The 24,696-nt window shown below is 34.8% G+C and overlaps 2 protein-coding genes across 2 annotated transcripts; both read left to right on the top strand.

The window, feature by feature from the left end:
* Window positions 1-282: 282 nt before the first annotated feature.
* ALB1 (ALBINA 1) lies at window positions 283-12,279 on the top strand. Its single transcript, XM_086231563.1, has 15 exons — window positions 283-639; window positions 1,180-1,358; window positions 2,103-2,187; window positions 2,262-2,578; window positions 2,665-2,788; window positions 3,965-4,057; window positions 5,384-5,479; window positions 8,222-8,365; window positions 8,554-8,754; window positions 9,178-9,333; window positions 9,738-9,845; window positions 10,727-10,861; window positions 11,276-11,437; window positions 11,767-11,887; window positions 11,969-12,279. Exons 1-15 carry the CDS (start codon window positions 358-360, stop codon window positions 12,052-12,054), a joined length of 2,289 nt encoding a protein of 762 aa, XP_086087689.1. The 5' UTR covers window positions 283-357; the 3' UTR covers window positions 12,055-12,279.
* A 4,385-nt stretch (window positions 12,280-16,664) lies between these two features.
* Window positions 16,665-21,559, top strand: LOC147292358 (uncharacterized). The gene is made up of 9 exons (XM_086234022.1): window positions 16,665-16,805; window positions 16,915-16,962; window positions 17,267-17,336; window positions 17,485-17,575; window positions 17,670-17,731; window positions 19,538-19,842; window positions 19,929-19,959; window positions 20,041-20,172; window positions 21,018-21,559. Exons 1-9 carry the CDS (start codon window positions 16,797-16,799, stop codon window positions 21,206-21,208), a joined length of 939 nt encoding a protein of 312 aa, XP_086090148.1. The 5' UTR covers window positions 16,665-16,796; the 3' UTR covers window positions 21,209-21,559.
* The last annotated feature ends 3,137 nt before the right edge of the window (window positions 21,560-24,696 follow it).

Raw genomic sequence — 24,696 nt, 5'->3', positions numbered from 1 at the left:
ACACTCTACACCCTAGGAGGGAAAATACCCTTCAAATCGGGAAAAGATTTTCTTATGAATTAAAAAGATTTTCTTATAAATTAAAAAAACTTTATTATGAATTAAAATAATTTTTTTTTAAAATTATTATGAATTAAAAAAATTTTCTTATAAATTTTAAAATATTCTCATTTTTATCTAAAAATCATTTTTCTAAAATATAAGTCTAATTATCTCTTAAATAAATCCCTAAACAGCCGCGGTCCAAAAACATTATATTATATTTCATTTCCAAATTCTGAATTCAGAAACAGATTATGTAAGAGATAAGAAAGCACAACAGTTTCTCAGCAGCAGCTCTCTCTTCTCCAAATTCCAATGGCTTTGACTTTCTCACACACGCCTTCACCATCTTCATCTCTCTCACACCTCCAATCTTCTTCACTTCTTCCCTCTTTCAGATTACACCACCCTCTTCTCCTCTCTCCCTCTTGGTCTTCTTCTCCTTCTTTCAATGCAAGACGCACTCGCATTCGTGTTACTGCTTCTGCAACTGCCGCTACTGAGTCTGCAAATGGCGCTGTAGTGACCCCAGAAAAGAACTTGGACTCCACTTCTTATGGAAGACAGTTCTTTCCCTTAGCTGCTGTTGTTGGCCAAGTAAAATCCCGTCTTTTTTTTTTCTCGCTTAAAAAATGGTGCTTTGGCTCGTTGGTTTTTGTATTTTCTTGGTGAAATATGGCATGGATTTTTATTTTTATTTTTTTGGTTTTTCTCAAGTTTGTTTTGCCTTTTAAATTTCTTGAAGGAATTCTCTCTTCCTAGTTTCGGTAATAGAAGAATTGGTAGGCTAATTTTTCATTTATTTGTGCATGCTGTTTGGATTGGTGTGTCATTTGGATATATGATGTTGGGATGGTTTTTTTCTTTTATTTATAAATGTGGTGTTCTGGGGGTACTGGAGTTTACCCACATTGTTGGTTGGATGTTGGTTGGATGCTATACTTGATATATATTTATGAGGAATACTTTTGGAGCTCAATTGCTATTTTGACTTGAGAAGTTGCTTGTGAAAGGAAATGCTAACTATTGAAATTTCTAGTTAATTTGTGACTTGTAAGGATAGCAATCATCATGTACTTTTGGTTAATTAGTGAGATTCCATCCATGCACATTTTGTGAATACTTATTGTTTTATAGGATGCTATAAAAACTGCTCTGTTGCTTGGAGCTATAGACCGTGAAATTGGAGGAATTGCTATCTCCGGAAGGCGAGGAACAGCCAAGACAGTAATGGCACGTGGGTTGCATGCAATTTTGCCCCCCATTGAAGCAGTCATTGGTTCAATGGCAAATGCTGATCCAGCCTGTCCCGAAGAGTAAGGATTCTGAATGCTTACAGGTTATTTTGCGACCAGCGTAGATACAGTGGGGTAGTTATGGATGTAAACTCTTTGTTGGTCAAATAATGGTCCACTCATTTTCTTCTTTTTACTAAAGCAAAATGAATTTTGCCTTCTGCAATTTGTAACCTATTAATCACATGACAAGCCATGGAACTCTTTTTTGGAGTGTTTTACTCAATTGATGTGATTTGAGCCAGAGACACATCAATGGAACACACTTCGTCTTGCATCTAAATTTTGTCACAAAAGGTCAATTTGCTTTACATCTTTTTTCCCCGCTTGCATGTTTATAAGGCCATAATCAATTTGTGGCATCATCAGAGTGTTCACTTTAGGATTAGGTGCTTCTACCCTTAAATTGGTTTTGCTTAAAAAAAAAAATCAGACAAAATTGACAAATGGAAGGTCGCTTCATGACCGAGTGGGAAACTATCAGCACATGTATTAGTTTCTATATGTCAACCTTAGGTTTTTCCATCCATTTTTACTTTTCCATTCTCTGTGGAAACTGCATTATCAGGGCCTGCCATATGAGGTTTAAATATCATATTACTTAGTTACTGATGATAAGATCATCAGGGTTCAATATACACGTGTTTCTAAGATAGAGTTATTTCCTTTCCAATCTTATTTTGGGTGACTTTAATGGAAAAGAAAATTCTCTATCTTGGGCATTAATCTCTTTCAAAGATAATAGATTGGTTGTCATTTGTGAAGGTGGGAAAATGCTTTAACTGATCGTGTGGAGTATGATTCTGCTGGTAATATCAAGACACAGATTGTCAGGTCTCCTTTTGTTCAGGTACGTGTCATGGAAAGATCTTTTCATTTTCATTTTATTTTCACTTATGTAAACAACCTACTTTCATGTTGTAGATCCCACTTGGAGTCACAGAGGACAGACTCATTGGCTCTGTTGATGTTGAGGAGTCCGTTAAAACAGGAACCACTGTTTTCCAGCCAGGCCTTCTTGCTGAAGCTCATAGAGGCGTATTATATGTTGACGAAATTAATCTTTTGGATGAGGGTATTAGTAATTTGCTTCTTAATGTATTAACTGAAGGAGTTAATATCGTGGAGAGAGAAGGAATCAGCTTTAGACACCCATGCAAGCCTCTCTTGATTGCTACTTATAATCCAGAAGAGGGTGCTGTACGTGAACACTTACTAGATCGTATTGCAATTAATTTGAGGTACAGATCTTGTATTTAGCTAATGGAGCAAACTGCCTATTTTTTATTAGCCTTCTCACGCTACTAATGGCGGAATTCTTTTGCAGTGCAGATGTTGCAATGAGTTTTGATGATCGTGTTGCAGCTGTGGGGATTGCAACAAAATTTCAGGAACATAGTACTGAAGTCTTTAAAACGGTTCAAGAAGAAACAGAATACGTAAAAACTCAGGTAGGCTTGAAACAAAATTAGTGGTTTGTTTGCATGCTAGACTTTTATTATCATGATGGAAGGGATAGACTGTTAGATTGCAGGAACATGATGGAAGGGATAGAATGCTAGTCTTCAAAATGATTCAAGAAGAAACAGGAAATGCAAAAATTCATGTAGGCATGACATAAAATTAGTGGTTGGATGAAGAGAAGTGCAGCTGGAGTTTTGTCTGATAGATGCATACATTTGAAGCTTAATGTTGGATTTTATAGGACTTCTATTCAGCCCACTGTGCTTTTGGGTTGGTGATTGGCACCGGTAGGAAAGACAATAGTTAGATTATGAGTTGGTTGAGTTATGAAGGAGGGGCATTTGCTTTTTTCAGAAAAGAAAAAAGAGAAAATAAAAAAGGAAGAGAATCATGAGGAGCTCCATAAGTTATAATTATATGACTCTATCATAGACTTCATAGTGTTAAGAATGTTACCGAGATTTATAAATTAACCATCAACTGGTCCATGAATTTTTATTTAATAGAAAAAATAATGATCTATGCATTTTTATTTATAAAGAAAAGAATGGGCCATTTATTTTTCTTTTAATACATATGATTCCATGAATGAGGATAAAAACTGATTGATTTCTCCATCTAGTAATGGCCCTTGGATCATTATCAATCTTCATATTATATCTTTTAAGAGTGTAAGGAATATACTATCGTATTGTGGAATTCACTATCCTGTACTTAAGATGGTTGTAAGTGACATAAAAAATTAATGTATATTATTATGACAACCATCCCGTACTTTACCATCTTTATGTACTATGGTTGGAATTCACTATCCTGTACATTCATAAAATAGCATATATACGAAAAAAAGAAAGATAGCAGTTTTGATTACCATCTTTTTTCATGACAGGTTTATCTTCCAAGATTTTTCTAGCAGTCAGTACAATAAGTTTTCCTAAAGATAGTAAATGTTTGAGGAAACTAGAGTACCAACTTTACTCTTGAAATATTTTGATAATATTATTGATATAGTGTACCCATTAATGCATGTGTACCCATAAATTGTAGGCAATATATTTTGTTTCATTGAATATCATGGTATACTTGATACTTAGGTCCCATGGACTTTGTGATGTTGCAAGATAAATTTGTTTGATTTGTTTCCCTTTGTTTACATGTTACAGATCATTTTGGCAAGAGAGTATCTAAAGGATGTCATTATAAGCAGAGAACAATTAAAGTACCTGGTTTTGGAAGCCCTTCGAGGTGGTTGTCAGGTTTATACTGTGAAACTCGTTATTAAGATTGGAGAGATTTTGCATGAGTTTCATCATTTTTCTTCTTTTGGTTAAACAATATCAGGGGAAGCCATGAATCATGCTCCCAATGCATGGGGCGATAGACCCATTCTTTTACTTGTTTTGTTACAAACTTAAACTTTAGGGTTGGCCATGCAGATGTAGTGTGGTGGACTCACACCACAACAGCATTCCTAAATCTTAGTCCTGATGCATTGCCTACCATCCTGAAATATAATCTCTTGTCAAGAATGCCTTCCTTTGTCCACAAGCCTATGGTTGAAACCGATCACCAGCTGTCTGCTGATTTCTATTTTACCCATAATGAGAAAAGTACATTTATCTATAAACCCTCTTCTTTTTTTTTCTTTTTTCTTTTACTCCCTTTTTTGATATATAAATCAAGGTCATCAGATTTTGATGTGATAAATATTTCATAAAAAAGCTAAGCCCTGCATCACCTATTGTTTCATAATCTCCCAACTTTTATTTTGGCATGCCGTCTTCTGGAGTAGAATGCAACCCAAAAGCTCATATGGTTTTCTTTCATGTAGACCCTGTTCAACGTTAAATGTCAGTTTGGAAGGAGTAATATGGGAGTTTGCATGAAGTTAAAGTGTGTTTCCCTCAAATGCTTTTTTGAATTTGGCATCAATCATCATGTCCTTACAATGTCCTACCTGTGCCATTATTTGGCATGCCCTGTCCAGGGATGGATGGGGCGAACTTAAATTTTGGTTAATCATTGTTGCAGTGTTAAAATTAGGACAATACTAGGGCAACATGTGAGAGATCTGTAATGATCAAGAGTAAAAGGAAAAAAGTGGTGATTCTTATAGCTTAGAAATAATATAATGAAACTCTGCTTACATGATTTATGTTGTCCCAAACATAATCTAAATAAAACATGTGAGATCTTAACAATCCAGAGTAAAATGTAAAACAATGCTGATTCTTATTACTTAGAAAATATAATCTAGATGAAACTTTGTTTCCATGATTTATGTTGCTCCAAGCGGCCTGGTGGTTGTGGATTTCAGTCACATAAACCTCTCTGAAAACAGGGATATGGCTGTGTACGTTGTGCTATCCCCAGACTCCTTATTGGCGAGAGCCATGTGGACCACCCTTTTATTTTACCTTTTCTAATTCAGTATGCCATCTTATTGATGTTGAGTAAAGGAAATCTCTATTTTTATATCCCAACTTGTCTAACTTTTATCACTTTCTTATTCAGATTACATGTTACATGTTTAGTGTAACTGCACCAGAAATTAACCATAAAATTTTCATTGTGAATATCAGGGACATAGAGCGGAGCTATATGCTGCCCGTGTTGCAAAATGTTTAGCTGCTTTTGAGGGACGAGAAAAAGTTACTGTTGATGACCTGAAAAAAGCTGTTAAGTATACTTCTGAAATATTATGCACATCTTCTTTCCATAGATATGCACATGCACTACTGTTTGTGCATATTACAAAATATTATTATTCAAAGCATACGTGCTACATCATTATTCCAACCAGGGGTAGTACCGTAGTACTATCATTTTCCTTTTAGGAACATGCTAACCATATATACTAGTGTTATAATGTTATTGAGTAGAGAAGCATATAAAAATAATAATAAAGAGCAAACAATCCACAATCTTCTTTGAACCTTTTGTTTTTCCCACGAAAATGCAGGTGCTAAAGTCTCTATGACCTTGTTGAGAACAATAAGAATAGAGAAGAGCTAAATTTGCCTTCAAATGCTACAGAAGCATCTGTACAAATAAGGTTAAAATCCTTGTGTTATGGTATCCTTATATAGTTATATTACAAGGAAACAGAAAATTACTGAAAAAATAGCAAAATCCTAAATTGAACACAAAACAACTTAGAAAATTCCTTGTTTTGTTGTCATTAACAAACTGTGGTTCTGGCTTTCCTTTTGTTAAGCCTTTTTCCCCTCTGGTCAAGCTCTGAGATGCATGGATTATTATCACGATTGAACCGTGCAGGTGTTCTTGAAAACTCTATTAATCCTATGTCGGGTGTCTGAGGAAATCTAGCTTAACGATTCAACTTGAATTTTAAGGGGAACATGGAAATTTGACCTAGAAAACCAGATTATGTAAAGCTGAGGTTTGGTGGAAAACAGAGAGATATAAATGATGTTATTGGATATTTGAATGTCAGGAAAACCCAAATAAATAAAAGGCTTGTTTAAGAAAGGTTGAAATATTAAACTTGGGATTACAATAGCTTCATGGTGGGGGAGTTGACTGAAGGAAAGGCTTTTGGCTTTGTAGTTTTGCCTGTTTGTATGAGAAGATAGGACATTATAAAGAGTATTTATATAATCCTTTTCAACCTGCTCTAAATAAGGTAAAAAACTTCAGTTGAATCCTGATGAAAGATTGGAGTCTTCCATTTTTCTCAAGAACTGTTCAATCAGTTGTAAATAAGTTCATACAATAGTTTTAAGAAATGTAGTAAAAGAAAATCCTAATAAACTCCAAACTTAGTGATTCTCAGTGACTAAATTATCAGAAGAAATTCCTAACCTTCAGTGGCAGCTCAATGAGTAAAAGAGCAATATTACGAAGTTCTGTACAGTATATGAGAGATACTGACCAAACTATGCAATGAGAATTCCTGACAGCAACCAGAAAAAATATGAAACAAAGATAACAGCTCTGTTGTTGGTCCAACTCCAATGCGGCTGCTAAAGTGGTCCTATATCAGTTCTTCAACTGGCTTAATGTTGATCAACTGTATGGCCTAATTGGGGTTATCATTGGTGTTAAGTTATATGATGAAAGAAATAAACAACCAAAAGAGAGAGTAGAATGAGAAAGGTCTGGTTCTCTTGATATATTAAAAACATCTTTTAGTTATCACCTTTAGAACCCCATTTTATATAATACTTATGTATGACCTATAACTCATAACACTTCCATTCAGGCTGGAGCATAAATATCTGTCATGCGCAGCCTTTTACAGAGATCACAAAATGGCAATCCGGTTCAATGTTCTTTGGCCTTTCGTGAAATACCAGATTGCTCGCAACATAATAATAAGCTTGACTATCACAATACATTCTCATAGGAATACTGTTGCACACATCCATTTCTTGTAAAATAGATTTTACCCACAACATCTCAGATGATGTGTGCACCATAGCCCTGTACTCAGCCTTTGCCCTTGATCTCTCAACACACTTTGCTTCTTACTCTTCCAAGTCACCGGATTACCCCACAAAAAAAGTATAATAACTGGAGATTGATCTCCTATCCATGCAACCACCTGCCAAGTCAACATTTGAAAAGCCAGTAACATCTATATTAAGAGAAGGCCTGAACTCCTTCCAAGAGCACTTTACAGATATCTTTGAATATGATACACTACCTCCTGATGGGGTTGACGTGCTGCTCTACGTATATAGACTGACAACTCCTACAACAAATAATATATCAGGTCGAGTGATTGACATATATCAACTTTCCTGCATGTCTTCCGTATCTTCTCGGGTTCTCTAAATATTGAGATATATCAACTTTTGTACACTATCTTCTCTGGCTCTCTTAAGAGTTCCCCTGTTTCATTATCATATTTGACATCAGGATCCATAGGAGTATAAGTATCAACTGGCTTACCTCTCAACATTCCTGTCTCATTTAATAGATTAGTGACATATTCCCTTTATAAATAGACACTATGATACCCCCAAATCCCACATCAACTATGTGTTAGGAATATCTAGGGTACTTAAGCAAGTCCCAGGAAACTAAATGTTAAATTGATCTAGTTTTGGAGGAGGCCTTGGGTTGTATCAAATGGATAACAGGAACCCAACCCATTTCCTATGTGAGGCTTAGGAGCCATAAATATGATGATGGCTTCCTACCGATGAGCAGGGCCTACAAATATAAACTCCAACAGCTGAATAAACTATTGCAAGCCAAGCATATTAATTACCATCTTGTTTGTGCAACTTATCTGTTCATCATATTTCATGAACTAGTGACTGGTTTGCATAATGAAATAACTTCTGAACTTTGCATTTTTGTAGTTCTGTCATTTATCAGTATCTGCCACATTACTTTTTCAATTGGGCACGTATACACAGAATTTTCATTCTGAGATATTACTACTTCAGGTAGAACTGGTCATTCTTCCTCGTTCAAGCATCACTGAGAACCCACCAGAACAGCAAAATCAACAGCCTCCACCTCCACCACCCCCTCCACAAAATCAAGAATCTGGGGAAGAGGAAGAGCAGAATGAGGAGGAAGAACGAGAGGTTTGTTAAATATTGAAAAAAATTTAAACTTCAACCACAAATCATTGCAGTGGGCTTCCTTTCCTTTTAGGTGACCTTTGCTATAAATCAAGTAATAATTGCGGTGTTCCTCAATTGGTATTATTGACTTTCATTTTAAGAGGGAAACACAGGTTTAACTATTATGAACAACTTCCCCATGCAACCAGGATGAAAATGACCAAGACAATGAACAACAGCAGGAACAAGTTCCTGAAGAGTTTATCTTTGATGCAGAAGGGGGTTTGGTGGATGAGAAGCTTCTCTTTTTTGCACAACAAGCACAGAGACGCAAAGGGAAGGCTGGGAGAGCGAAGAATATTATATTTTCAGAAGATAGAGGTCGTTACATTAAGCCAATGCTTCCAAAGGTTAGTCTGCACCCGTCCCCCCTCATCCCCCGACCTTCCACCTTCCCCACTTCCCTTCCCCTTCTGTTTTCATCATGAACAAAAATACGTGCTCTTTGATTTTCATGCCCTGTCATAACCTGATGACATTGCTTTTCTCCCTTTTTCCTTTTCTCCTGATGACTTGATGGGACTCATATGACTAACATTATCTTGCAGTGAAATTTGGTTTTCTTGATTGGAAATTATATATTGATTTTAGTTTTTACTTATCATCTAAACTTACTTTAAATGTGAAAAACAGTGGGCCACTTTTCAGTCCCCTTCTGTGATGAATATGCAGGCCTCTTCTAGAACCTCAGAAATCTTACAATTCATGTTTTCTTTGAATAATTTGCTTTACTGTATTTTATTTTATTTCTGAGAAAGCTTTTTCTTTAACAGGGCCCTGTAAAGAGATTAGCAGTTGATGCAACCCTTAGAGCTGCTGCACCATATCAAAAGTTGCGTAGGGAGAAGAACACTCAAAGCGGTAGAAAAGTTTTTGTGGAAAAAACTGATATGAGAGCAAAGAGAATGGCACGAAAAGCAGGAGCACTGGTATTGACACCATTACTTGCACTCATCATTGCCGTTTATATATATATATATATATATATATGTTGAAAATTTCTCTAGATCGGATTTCCGTACTTTTTTTTGTTTGAATATCAGGTGTCGAGCGATCAGGAGTGGCGCTGAGCGCTCGGCGTTGCTTTTAAAAACTGCCAATCGCTTCTTGTAGTGATTGGTGCCACTTCCTCTGCTATTGTTCATATAAGAGTTATCGCTGGTCAAAACTTTCCTCATGCAATACTTAGAATAGTGGAAAGTTTCTCAGTTTACTGTGTCACTGTGTGGCAAAAATGCTCTCGCTATTTTTCATATAAGAGTTATCACTGGTCAAAACTTTCCTCGTGCAACATGTAGAGTAGTGGGAAGTTTCTCAGTTTACTTCATGGCAGGTTATATTTGTCGTTGATGCAAGTGGAAGCATGGCATTGAATCGAATGCAGAATGCAAAAGGTGCAGCACTCAAGTTACTAGCAGAAAGTTATACAAGCAGGGATCAGGTGATAAAAAATTACATTTAACTTTAAAGGGATGAGACTACTATGAGTTGAGTCCAAAGGAGATTTCTTCTGATTATTTTTCTTGGTGAAAAAGAAAAAAAATGTAGAGGAAAGGTAGAGTTTGTATCAAGTAAAATTTGACATGTGATTATCTTGAATTAAAGGCTTTATTATCTACTTGTTGACCTGGAAAAAAAAAATTCAACCTAAAAGCTGCAACTGCCATGCTCTATAAATTAGATGATATGCTTTAGGAAAATTTGCACATGCACATCAGTAATCAAATATTGCCAAATTAGAAGTCATGTTTTAGAAAATTCCTACTTTTTAAGTCTTTGAATATGTTAAAAGTCTGTAAGGTGAATTTTTTTTTTCAGTATGAAATTATTAAAGTCCCCAAGTGCAGAACATCTATGGGGCTGGCTATCAACTAGGTATCAGTTTGAGTATTATGGGAGGTTTTGTAACAGCAATACTACAATAACATAACACTGAAAAATAGAACTGAGAAGGGAATAATTATGGTAGTATAAAGAGTCCTGTTCAAAAGGTAAGCACTCATATATATTTAGTATTGTATATGCATGTCACAGAAAGTCGTACATTGAATTGTAGAAGTTATTTTACGCAAAAGGAGATGTAATCTTTAATACCTTCAATGTTCAAAATAGGTTTACATGATAATGATTTTCTTTTGCTTCATTCATGTAGTAAATCTGATTTTTCCGCAAATTGCTACAAGATTTTAATATTTGGTAATCTATGTGTGCTTTGAATTAGCAAACCGTGAAAACAAACATAATAAGAAATTTATTGCTATGTGATATATTGGCCGTCTTGGAAATTCTCATTGTAATAATGTTACTGTTAATATCAAATAGGTTTCTATCATTCCTTTCCGTGGAGATGCTGCAGAAGTTCTTCTGCCTCCTTCTAGATCTATTTCAATGGCAAGAAGACGTCTTGAGAGACTTCCATGTGGTGGAGGTTCTCCCCTTGCTCATGGGCTGACCACGGTATGTAGGCTCCCTTTTGAGTACTGTAATCTTCACCCCCCACGCAGAAAAAAAAAGTCTCATGAATGTTGAAACTTCTATAGTTGTAAAAGCCTATGAAGCATCCCTAGAGCTGATAATGTGTCAATAATTCTGCAAAACATGTGTGTTATAAATACTTTAAATGATATTCCACTTATTTGATGGAAACCATGTATGTTCAAACTATAGTTATGACCCTTTGATGTTTATATTTTCTAGCATCCAGTTTCTCCATGTCTAATTTATCCAAGAAATTTTTATGTATGTATTCCTGGTACTGGCTTAATTTTGTGAATAATATAAACATCTTAACTTGTGGTACCAAGAAACTTCGTGTGTACAACAGCTATCCTTTCTAGAAACTGACTATATTCTAAATTCTAAACTTGTTAGGCTGTTAGGGTTGGGTTAAATGCAGAGAAGAGTGGTGATGTTGGACGTGTAATGATTGTTGCAATAACTGACGGTAGAGCCAACATATCACTAAAAAGATCCAATGACCCTGAAGCTGCTGCTACTACTGATGCCCCAAGACCTTCGTCGAAGGAGTTGAAGGTAAATCTTGAGCACTTTTGTGGCACATGGCGTATTAATAATAGCAACTCTGGGCCTCCCAACACATGGCCTAACTGACATGATGGTCTATGTGAAACCTCACTGTTAGATTATAGCGGGCCACCTGATTTAAGATTGCATAAGACTTTGTCCAAACAATATGTTCATAGCTAAAGAAAAAAAGGGTTATATATCAATGCTTATGAATGACCATATCTCATCATTCTATATATTTATCAACTGAGCTTCACATATATTTTCCAGACACTCAAGAAATAAGATGTTAATGTAGTTTTTATGGTAATTCTTACTGGTGCTTCTTAATGAAGGATGAGATTCTTGAGGTTGCTGGTAAAATATACAAAGCAGGGATGTCTCTCCTTGTCATCGACACTGAAAATAAGTTTGTTTCAACTGGTTTTGCTAAGGAGATTGCTAGAGTCGCTCAAGGTTCTTTTACAAAACTTCTGTCGCTCATTCTTCTTCATCTGTAAAGACTGTAACATAATCTCATCATAAGATTCTCTGCAGGAAAATATTATTACTTGCCAAATGCCTCAGATGCTGTTATCTCAGCTGCAACAAAGGACGCTTTATCGGCTCTGAAAAACACATGAAGCATCAGAAATTGTGGTTTCCTGTTGTTTTTTTTTTTTGCTAGTATGACCACAGGAGCAGCTTAGTTTCCTATCAAAATATATTTCTTCATTGTAGTGTTACATATTTACACATGTATTTAATTCGTTCTTTGTTGTAAAATTCATACTGTTCGTGAATCTTGGTGAATATATTGAAGGACTCCTACCTTAGATGATAGTGGCGCCTCTATCATCCGTTGTCAAGACTGCGTCTATTCTTGTGTGAATGTGTTGAAGAATCCAACTACATTGGATAAATAAATGATTTACACATTCTGCATCCCTTTTGCACATTACATCCATTTAGGCCTTTAGGGGATACACACCAATGAGGTGTCCTCCTTTGCACCATGTCCCATGTATTCACTTTCCCATGAGCAATAATCCAAAAGCCAGAACCCGTAACCTTAGGTAGTAGTAAGGGTGGGATCGGTTCAGTAACCGAACCGATTGGCCAAGATCGACAGTCGAACTGCCATCGGTGGAATGGCCAGATTCACCATCGTCACCGACAAGAACAGTTACCGCCTGTTTCGGTGTCGGTTGGTTTCAGTCGGTGACTTTGGCAGAGGCACGGGAGAGGAAGGCTCGACGGTGGCAGCGGAGTTGGTGGCAGGGAAGAACCGACACGAGTAGGGATGGTGATGTTGCAGGTCGGGTAGAGGCTGGAGCTCGTGAGTAGGGACGGCGACCAAAAACTCTGCAACCTGCGAAGAGTAAACAATGTTAAATTATTTTACCTAAAACCTGAATTTTAACACTAACACAACCATGCCTAATTACATTCTTTAATTAGTAACTTTCCTTTTATCATATTTTCATTCACTCTTCAGGAATATTGATGCTTTGATTCTCTGGCCATCCAGGAAATATACTTGCCAATATAATAGCTTAATAAGGTCAATCTAGCACTATCAAACTCACCATTACCATTACCACTACCATCCATGGCAAAACATGTTGATCAATACTATGATAACATTTTAATCATTTTATTACCCATTCTAGTACTCCTCACAATTGTCCACATCCTTGGTCGTAGTTGGTTTCTTGATAATATTCTTCATCGTCTTCCCTGAAGCCACATTTTTTGTTTTCATCATAATGCCTACCGCCATCGGAGCTTGTAACCGTATAATTTTTGGGCTCCCGGAAGAACGATTAATGGCCGAGTTAAGGAGGCCGAATAATCTTCGCCGAACAACAACTCCTCCAATGCCACGGGAACCACAGCAGCAGTAGGAGCAGAAATCTTGCTATGTAACTTTCAGTTATCGAATGGATGAGAAGATATATTGAGTTTTGCATGCAGTGATCAATGTGTTATTTTCTTGGAAGATTTTGAGGAAGAAAACAATTACGCTATGCTTGTTGAGTGTAAACACACGTTTCACCGTGTGTCTCTAGCTACAAACATATGGGATTGTCCAGCTAAGTCCAGTTATTGTCCACTTTGTCGTCCAAGATGTGTACCTTGAAACATATGGGATTGTTTACTTTGATATTTGGGTAAATTACAATTTAATACCTCAATTTTATTTCGGATTTTAAGTTAGTACCTCAAGTTCAAAAAGTTGCAATTTCATGCCTCAAGTTTCATTTTGTTTCAAGTTAATACCTCCATTAGTCTTGCCGTCAAAAAAGACCGTTATCTGATGACGTGTCACACGACTAAAAGGCTTTATTTCAATTTAGTACCTCAGCTTTATCATATTTTTCAAGTTCATACCTCAAGTTCAAAAACTTGCAAATAAATAAATGTTTTCCAGTTTTTATCTCAACTTCACCCCAGTTTTTTACCCATCAAATCTCTATCAAAATTATCAATTTTATACTCATTTTGAAGCTATGAATCTTCTCTTTACAACCATATAAAAATCATGCAAAAAGGAGTTATGAAACCGAAGATAATTGATTACAAATTAGGCTACCCGAAAGTGCCAAAATTTTCAAACAAATTGACAATTTCGAGTAGCCTAATTTGTGACTACTTCTTTCACATTTCATAGCTCCTTTTTGAATTATTTCTATATGGTTATAAAGAGGAGATTCATAGCTTCAAAATGACTATAAAATTGTTGATTTTGGTGAAGATTTGATGGGTCAAAAGTTGAAGTGAAGTTGAAATAAAAACTGAAATTTATTTATTTGCAAGTTTTTTAACTTGAGGTATGAACTTGAAAAACATGGTAAAATTGAGTACTAAATTGAAATGAAGCCTTTTAGTGGTGTGCCACGTCATCAGATAACGGCCTTTTTGACGGCCAGACTAACGGAGGTATTAACTTAAAACAAAATAAAAGTTGAGACATGAAATTGCAACTTTTTAAACTTGAGGTACTAACTTGAAATCTGAGATAAAGTTGAGGTATTAAATTGTAATTTACCCTTGATATTTTATTGTACCACCATGGTCAATCTTGTGAGTGTCTTTTTTTTTTTTTGGTGGGCAAATTCAAAATTTACTAAATCTTGCAACACCAATTTTTTTTTTTTTTTCTAACTTTATAATAGTATAGATAGATTAATAATCCAATTGTTGTTGAAGATCAAAGGTGCAATATACTTTATTTTAGCCGTAATGAGTTACTACTTGTAGGACTTATTTTGTATTGTAGTTCGATGATCATATTAAGATGATTTAATTGTGATCGAATAAATAAACAAACATAGTGATTTGGATAGATACTTAAAATGATGACTCTTTAATCAGATGATTAAACATTTTTCGATTTATCTAATTTTTTGCATAAATAATCCTTAAATTGATTAGAAAATAAATGGTTCTAATTATTGAACTACAATGCAAAGTGAATTTCACCAATAATACTTTATCATAACTAAAATAAGATATGCCTAATTTAAAAGGCACTATATATTTAAATATATATGGTAGGAGATACTTGAAGGTTGAAATATAAATGAAATTGTGGTTGCAATAAAAAGTGTATAATAACTAGGGCAATTTTATAAAATAACAAGTAAGTTAGTCTCCAAAAGAGACTATTTAGTAAAAGGGAAAATTTTAGCAAAAGGCCTCGACTGTACCCCTTTTCTTAGTTGAGGATGTGACATTCAAAGTATTCTAATTAAGGACTCCTAGTTTACTTAAGTACCAATCAAGGACTTTTTGTCAATTCTGTCATAACCGCCATTTAAAATTGGTCACATGACCTGCATGTGACCAATTTGTGGAGGCCAAATCTTAGCAAAAGGCCTCGACTTTTATCCATTGTCTCAGTTGAGGATGCGACATTCAAAGTATTCCAATTAAAGATTTTTAGTTTACTTAAATACCAATTAAGGACTTTCTGTCAATTTAATCATAAACGCTGTTTAAAATTGGTCATGTGATGTCGTGACCCGCACGTGACCAATTTTTGGTGGCAAAAACTTATTTTTAATCACTTTTAAAAAATAGTAATACAAAAATTAAAATAATTGAAAAAAAAAAATAAAATTATTAAAAATAATTGGGAGGGACTAGGGAGGATGTAGAACCCTCCCCACCACCAACCTTCACCCATACCCGCATGTTGAAAATGGAATGGACGACATTGAGGTTGACGAGGTCCGGGTAGAGCTTGAGAGCGTTAGTGAGGATCAAAGAGAGAGAGAGAGAGAGAGAGAGAGAGAGAGAGAGAGAAGTCGCAGAGGGAAGGGGGTCACTGCGCAGGGGGAAGAGGCAAGTAGCAGGCGCATATGGATAAGGTAGTTGTCGGTCGGTGGCCGGAGAGGGGAATGGAGGTGGGTGGGGGTGGGGGTGGGGGTGGGGGTGGGGGTGGGAGGGTTCTGCGTCTCTTACAGTCTTACCCCCTCTTTGAAAAAAAAAAAAAAAATTAATGATATATTTTTTTATAATTTTTTTCAAGAGAAAAGACGTTTTTGCCACTACAAATTGGTCATGTGATCAATTTTAAACGGGGTTTATGACTTGATTGGTACTTAAGGTAAACTAGGAGTTTTTAATTGGAATATTTTGAATGTCATATTCTCAACTGAAAACAATTGGTAAAATTCGAGATCTTTAGCTAAAATTTTCCTTAATATTTATCATAAACTGAAATATTTCAGGCAACAATTAATTGAAAGAATATTATAAATCCGACCAAAGAGAAAAGAATTTTAAAATTTGAGGAGGTCATATACAAGTATAACATGTCAAACGAACCAATAGTCTACTGTTGGCAAAAAAAAAAAAAAAATTCTACTGCACAATTCAGATTAAGAGAATATCTTTTTTGGTAAACCCAAGTACTCGAGTTCGAGTTTTCAGTTCGATCTTTGAAGCCAGGCAATAAAGGAAGTAAAATTTCTTGTGAATTCCCTAGACCCAGTATGGATTGCATGCCTTTGACAAACCCAATGAATTAGTCTAATATGCGAAAACTGGCCTAAAATATTCTCGGTTACGAAAAAAAGAAAAGAAAAAAAAAAGACCACAAATCCAAGTATCCAACCAATTTAAAGCGCTATCTTTTTGGCCAAAAAAAAAAAGCGTTATCTTTAGTGGTAAAAAAAAAAAAAGAGAAAAAAAAAAGCGCTTCCTTTTTTTGTTTTCTCACACTCTCCGTCTCGGTCCGAATCTCTCTCTCTCTCTCTCTCTCCTTTTTGAAATTCCAGTTTCCCCCCTTCTCTTCTCTCACACAGAGACAGAGGTAGTTGGTGTATGATTGCATGACCAGTTCATCATTGCGATTTCCGTTTAGGGCTTCTGAAATATGTCCACCGTAGGATTCCTTTTCATTTGAAATTTGCAAATTACAATCTAATCTGAAAGATATCACTAATTTCTTCGTTACTCTTTTTCTTTTTCTTTTTTCTTAATTTTGTTCGCAGATGGAGGCTCTCTACTCGAAACTCTATGACAAGTACACAAAACTCAAGGTATGATTATCCCGTGCTCTTTCACATTTATTTTATTTTATTTTGGTGCTCCCTTTTTCTTGATTGTATATTAAATTTGAATTTTGCTATTAGGGTTTCTCAGGAAAATATGAGGTTAAGGAATTGGAAAATAAATTTAATTTTTTTTTTTTTCTACTTATTTCTGAATTTGAGTTGTTTTTGAACATATGCATACGAACCTACAAGCCACAAACATTTTAAATTTTAAATTTTGAATTTTTTAATCTAATCCATAGTATCAGCCTTCTTTGCTTAATTGGTGGTGGTTATTATGCTATGTCAGACGAAGAAATTGTCGGAGTTGGATCAGCTTAATAAAGATCAAGAAGTAAAGTTTGTGAATTGTGTCCATGGTAGGTATTTCTTTACCTTAGTATTTGTTTTTATCATTATTATTCGTCTAATTTTTACATGTTTTACATGATTATGTGCCACAACTAAACGCTCAAACTTTAGTGCTTTTCTCTGACCCAACTTTGTGGTTTACTCTCTTTGTTGCAGCTGCAGAGGAGTTAATAGAACATTTGAAAACTGAAAATGTGAGGTTGCATTCACAAGTTAATGACCTGAGAAGTGAAGTGGCTTCTATTAGGCATGCAATTCTAAATCCCACTTTCATTCCAATTACTCAACCTTTATTGTAGCGAAATAACAGGCTCTTAAAACATATGTTGCATTAATTTCAGGTCCACCAAAGATGAACAATGTTCCGAGTACCAGAAGCTTTTAATGGAAGAGAATCTAAAGAGTAAGTCAACACTGTTTTATTTAATTAATGATGCCCGTTAACTATAATAATCCATGTGAAAGCATCTGGGTCCTTAAGTTTGGATGAGCTTTATAGGAATTATCTGTTCATGTACATTATGGAAATTGATCTTGGCGATGCCTATATTTGCATTTGGAAAATTCATGATGACAGATTTTGCATATAGTTGTTAGAAAGAATACTAGGGAAAGATGGTTTTTATTATTAAACATGTGGAATGTTGGTGCTCAAGTTCTTGTTGAAGTTGCCACTTGCAACTTAGTTCAGGATATCCGGGCTACCATTAACCTGGATTTAATAAGATTAAAATGAGCTGAACGAGAGTTTTATTTGACTTTTATTTTTTAGAGTACTGTTGTCTTGAAGTTTGTATCATAAAAAAGTGATGTTGAACGAGAGTTTTATTTGACTTTTATTTTTTAGAGTACTGTTGTCTTGAAGTTTGTATCATAAAAAAGTGATGTTAAACTTAAATACTAAATGATGGAGAAATAGCTGATAAGAGAAAAATATTTAGTTATTACGAACCAAAAAAAAAGTTATTAATCTGAAAGCAATTGGATATTAATGGTAAGAGTGATAATGTTTCTGTGCTACACCGCAACTTCTGCTTGTTAGAAAACCAGAGTTCACCTGTCCCATTTTTATTTTCATGGCCTTTAGTCATTCATTTGATTCTATAGGAATGAAGTATCAGGATGACCTTTAAAAAGTTAATAGAAATGAAGGGAAAAGAGGTCAGATTGACATCAAATAGGGAAGGAACGACATTGAAAAGAGTTTTGAATTGCTAGGGATTCCTAATGCTTCAATTGGTTTGAGTATTATATTGTATCATGTCTCATTTGTTTTTTATCAAGAGGGTATGGTGAAAGAATTGAAAGCTTCAATGGCAAAACCTCAAGACCTTACTGGCCTTTCGAGTTTACTGGGAAATAAGATTGCTAAATTATTGTAAAGTTTTTCACTTCTGCCTTGTTCGTTCAATCATAAAGTATAAATTATTTGTAGGAAATATGGTAATTTTATGTATTCTATGTGTGACAAAAGCATTAATTTTTTGTGTGTTTTTTTTTTCTTTTCTACTTTGTTTTAGTCTAGCTTATTCTTAAACTAATGTTGAATATATTAGTTTATAAATTATAGTCATACGGAAGTCCCATTTCACCATCCCAAAAGTCAAAGAGAAAAGGGAAAGAAAGAAAAGCCACCTAGAAAGAGAAACAAAAGGAATAACTTGTTGCGTGTGACTAGTATTTCTTAAATTTGGATTACCTTGGTAAACATGATTTTGAGGATTCAGGCAAACATTATAAGTTGAGTATATATATATATATATATATTCATATTTTTCCTTTTGTAATAACTAATAAGTATAACATACAAACATACACTCTTTAAATAGGATATACATAAAATATGTTTAAAATTCAAACTGGTAGCTGTTTTCTTTACAGAGACAATGTTAGGAACAGTTGAACTTGTAGGGGGCTGTTTTCAATGGATAGATCACTTAATTTTTTTTTTAAACTGGTTATTTCTTGAGACCAAATCATTTTAATAATCTTTCGGAATACTCTGCTTCCTCTAATAATCTTAATTAGTGTATTAAAATGTTATGGCCACCTGCAGTCCAACTTTTGGCACTATGAATTAGTCTTTCTAAATGTATTCAACACCGATCACCATGTTCTTACCATTGTGGTACATTCTGTAGTTTACTTTGCCTGAGCCTTCACGTCCATCATTCGATGCCTCTTTCTTTTATTGATGGCTTTATGGCAGATAAAGAACTTTCTGAAGAAGTAGAGAGGCTCCAAAAGTTACAACAGCTGGGAATTTTGAGCAGATTAAAGGATAGCAAAACAGACAACAGAGAACTGTGTACGCCTGGTGGTGGTCAAGTATCAGGAGTAGGCAATTGCTCACAGAGGAGGAAGACAAATAAGCGTAGGAGGCATTTTGGGTCTGAGACAGGGGATTTGGTTATGCCTTCTAGCAGTCATGAAGATGATGAAATACTAAGTGAATCTGCAAAAGACTTGCACAAGGAAGCTGTGCCTAGGGAGCCTCTTGTAGGTGTTCAGGAGGTATTTCTGAACATTCCATCTGAGTATGTATTTTTAGCAGAAACTTATTGGCTTCTCTTTCTTCTCTGACTAATGTAAACTTTCAGCCACCATGCTGTAAAACTATTCAAGGATCAGGTATGTGTCTAAAATTGAAGTTTCTTCTATTTTAATTATATATATGGCATTGGGTTATTTTGTGTTATATGTGGTTTCCAGGTGGCGGTATAAATCAGACTGGCCCAGCTAACTGCCTTTTTCAAGTGCTTGTTGAGTACCTGGTGGGCTTAAAGTTCTCCACTGTTGGTCAAACTGAAGAAATTTGCATTTCAGCTGTGCATCAATCAAGTGGTAATCCTTAGAATATGAAAAAAGATCTTCAGTTCTACATTATCTGTTTTACTCTGTGAAGATTCTATTGTTTTGCCGTTTGCCATATATCCTATAATTCCTTTAATAAGCTCAAGGGTTTTTTTTTTTGTTTTGTTTTTAAGGAATGGCATTATATCAAAAGGGTCACGTATAGGATTGAACCATGAATCGATAACTACCTAGGTTTAATTAACACTTCTGGAAGGCAGCATGGACAGTTAGATATTTGAATTGAGTCAGAGCTGCTGATGAGCCAAGCCACATCTTGACTACTTAGGCTTGGCTTGCGATTAATTCAATCAAGCCTGAAAATGATTTAGGATCAGATGTCCTTATGAGATCATTTAAGTGCAGCTGATGTCTTGGAATTGCTAAATATGATAGTCTTATCTATCCTTCTACAGACTTATAATTAAACAATTGTTCCACCCAGAAAAGGAGGAGCTGAGAAGAAAAATTGATGTAACAACTGTTTTGTTTCTAGTGAAACTAAACCCACAAATTATCAAGGGGAAAGATGTTTTTGAGATTAGGATTGCAATTGTAGGTTTAGTTTTTTGTGTCAGTGTTCATTTGTCATTTTGGTTAGATTACAATTGAATATCAGATGTAGGCTTGTAGATAAAGGTCCATGTATTAGTTCTGAATTTTGACATAACCTCCTAGGCTCCTATATAATCCTCTAAGATGACCCCCAACTATTTAAGGTGTTGCACTTAAGGGATCTGTCTTGATATTTGGGGGCCATTATGAAATCTTGTTTCCATATTTTCCTGTTTCTATTAATCTCTTTCAACTTAATATCAAAGTTGATGATGTAATAGGTTACTCCTTCAGTCTTACATGGGTGAACAGAGCTGCTGGGGAGGAAGCAGAACTTCTGTACCGTGCATTATCCTTGGGGACATTTGAGAGGGTAGCACCGGAATGGATGAAGGATGCCATTATGTTCAGCACAACCATGTGCCCTATCTTTTTTGAAAGGGTATCCCGTGTTGTGAAGCTGCACTCCTAATAATGAGTGGCTGGGTTTCTGTTTTTGACAGTGAAATTCTGAGTTGTTTCTGTAAATAACAAATGTGACAGTGAGAATGTGAAAAGATGAAACTGACTGCCTTTGGGCTGTATACCAGGAAACTGACGGCATGTAGGACTTGTAGTAAAGTTAAATATCTCCTTTGTAGAGGAAGTTGATGCCCATTGGTTTAGTTTGTGATTTTCTTGAGAAAACAGATCTTAAAATTTCTGATTTTGGTCCCTTGATCCTCTCCTGTAGCTTGAGTTTTGTTATGGGGATTGGGCGGTTGGATCATGTGGGTCGTCCTGTATTTGGGTTGGGCCATGATCGAACAATCCAATAGTGACTGGGTTGTCAATTATGGGTGAGGATGTGGATCCTGATTGAGATATGCTATATGCACACCCCTATTTTTCTCACTACACACCCATGTTACTCTAAATTTCAAACAATTTTTCTCTACACTTTTTGAAAAGACCCTCACATATATAAATTTAAAAAAAAAAAAAACAAAGAAAAGGAAAAAAAAGTTGAACCTAGATTGGATCCAGCAAGAGCTGGCCTACACCCATGACTGAGTTTGAAGCACTGCTTCTTAATCTTGAATCTTAAATCTTGAATCTTGTTCCGTGCTTTGTATTAGGATATGGGTTCAGATGTGTGAAGTGATGTATTAACAAGATCCAAGATATGGGTGCCTTGTTCAGATATGGGTTCGTTGTAGTGTTCAGATGAGGGAGGGAGATAGAGAGAGAAAGAAAAAAATTGCTACAGTCACAACAAATTTAGTTTTTATATGAAGGGTGTTATGGACATTTCACATACAAAAGGGTCATAAATGTAGAGAAGTTTTGGGGTTAGAGGGTCAAAATAGTTTAGGGAGTATTAAAAAGAGTTATGGAATAAAATTACTCAATTTAAAACAAGTAATCGAGTGTAAAGTTTGTGCTTAATATTGTGATTAATTGACCTTCTCTCTCATCATTTAAGTATGGGGTTTGTCATTTATATTTAATAATTCATTTGTATTTTTTTAACAAGAGTGCTTATATTCCCACCATTTTATCTTATTTTCTCACCTATTTTATTTTTATATTTTTTATTAAATTAAAAAAAAAGGAAAATTTTAGTTAAAGGACTCTAACTATACCATATGTCTCTATTCAGGACATGAATTTCATTTTGTACCAAGTGAGGACTGAAACTTTCATTTTCTGTCAATTTAGGGCCTTGTTTTTTTTTTTGTTTTTTGTTTTTTTGTTTTTTTGTTTTTTTTCAGTTTTTATCTCAACTTTGGCTCGACATTGGACTCATCAACCTCCACCATATTCAGCAAACTTATACTGGGTTTAAAGTTATGCATCTCCTCTTTACAACTATATAAAGATCACTTAAATTGAACATCTACAACTCTAGATAATCGGCCCCAAAGTAAGGTACCCGAAATTATTCAATCAGACCTTTGGGAAAATATCTGAAAATTGGACAATTTTGGGTACCTTAGTTTGGGGCTAATTACCTGGAGTTGTAGATGTCTAATTTAGGTGATCTTTATATGGTTGTAAAGAAGAGATGCATATCATTAAATCCAATATAATTTTTTTGAATTTGGTGGAGGTTTAATGGGTTCAACGGGTTAAAGTTGAGATAAAAATTTAAAAAAATACGGTCCTTAATTGACACAAAATAAAAATTTCAGTTCTCAGATGACACAAAGTAAAATTTATGTCATGAATAGAGATATGAAGTATAGTTGGAGTCTTTTAGCTAAAATTTTTTCTTTAAAAAAATATAAAAACACTCTTCCCACCTCTCAGTATTCCTATAATAACTTTTGATATACAAACTCAAATACCCACCCACCCATCTTTTTTATAATTTCTTTCTTTCTTTCATTCGGAAAAACACAAACAAACGCAGAAAGTAGACAATATTTGAGCATTGCGTTAGGTACTTTTAGAATTTTTTTGGCTTATTCACACAAATGCCTCTTGAAAGTAAGTTTCATTCTCACTTTGCGCCCTTAAGTAAGTCATATTTCATCAAGTTCATCAATGACTTCGTCAAAAAAGCTACGTGTAGCTCATCCACGTAAGCGACAAGTCGGATTTTTTAACAGAGCCATTGACGGACTTGACGGAATATGAGGTTTGTAAAGTTCTGGAGGCAAAGTGAGAAAATTAAAGTTTAAAAGGGCAAAGTGAAAATGAAAGGTACTTTCAAGGGGCATTTGCGCGAATAAGCCATTTTTTTTTTTTTTTTTAATAGTACCTTGTTGGATACAATCATATAAGAAATAATTAGTGTAGGATGCTATGCATCCTACTTAACAAGTAATACACCTATTGTAAATATGTAACAATAATGTGACATTTTTAATAATCAAGTCACATAGGCTTGATCTGGTTGCCAGCTGATAGTTCATTAAAGGTTGTCATTTATCTTTTTGCCCTTCCTTCATTTCTTAGTTGTTCTCGTTATTGAGCTTAATTAATTTAGATTTATAGTTCGGTTTTCTTCGGTGTGCTTTTGATTTTGTTTTAGATTCAAGTTTTGTTTTCAAATTCTTTCCATCATTTTCGCAAATCGAGCTTCATGGACCTCGCTCTTCGGTCTTCTTCGATTTCTCAAATTATCTTCTTCAATCTTTTGATTTTCAGAAGATCGAACTTATAGGTATGTTTGGCTTTGAATTGACAATTGATTTTGTATTTCTGTCTTTTATTTTGATTTCGGTTGATTGTTTGAAAGTGGCTTTTGATGTTTGAAGATCGACTTCCATTTCTTGCTTGATTTGTAGGTGATTTTGATTTGTAGTTTTATAGTGTTTATTTGCATTGTTCTTTTTTCGTTTTTGATTTTGATTGCTTTTTTTTTTTTTTAATTTCGATTTTTTATTTCCAAATTTGTAGATCGATATATACCTCTATTTCGCGATCAGATTTGTAGCTGATTACATTGAAATGAATTTTGCAGATTTATTTTTGCTATAGCTACAGTTTCAGTTTCAATTGATTTTGATTTCCAATTTTTCAGATCAATATTTACCTTTGTTTCACGCTTAGATTTGTAGCTGATTGCATTGAAATTAATCTCTATAATAGATTTTGCAGATTTTTTTTTATTGTAGCTATGGTTTCAGTTTGCAGTTTTAGTTGTAATTTCAGATTTAGAAATTCTCATATTTGATGTATAAGTTTAAATATGAAATCTTAGAATTCTTAAATTTTTTTGTTACTGTAACAATTTCAGAAAGACTTGCTCTTATTCTGTTTTTTTTCGTCGTTTTATTAGTGGACATAACCAATAATTTTTTGGAAGGTGGTTTACATTTAGTGGCGGAGTCAGAATTTTGATCATTGGGGGGGGGGGGGGGTGTCATTCTTAGATAATCATTATCGCTCCAAAATTATATTCATTATGGAATATAAACCAAGCCAGTTCTAATATGAACATCAAATTTTATTTTTTAACCAAAAGATATT

Source organism: Dryas octopetala, chromosome 2 (genome assembly GCF_963921425.1).
Source record: "Dryas octopetala chromosome 2, drDryOcto1.1, whole genome shotgun sequence".
NCBI lineage: Eukaryota > Viridiplantae > Streptophyta > Magnoliopsida > Rosales > Rosaceae > Dryas > Dryas octopetala.
Note: the sequence above shows the minus strand (reverse complement) of the source record. Positions and strands in the feature narration are given on the sequence as shown.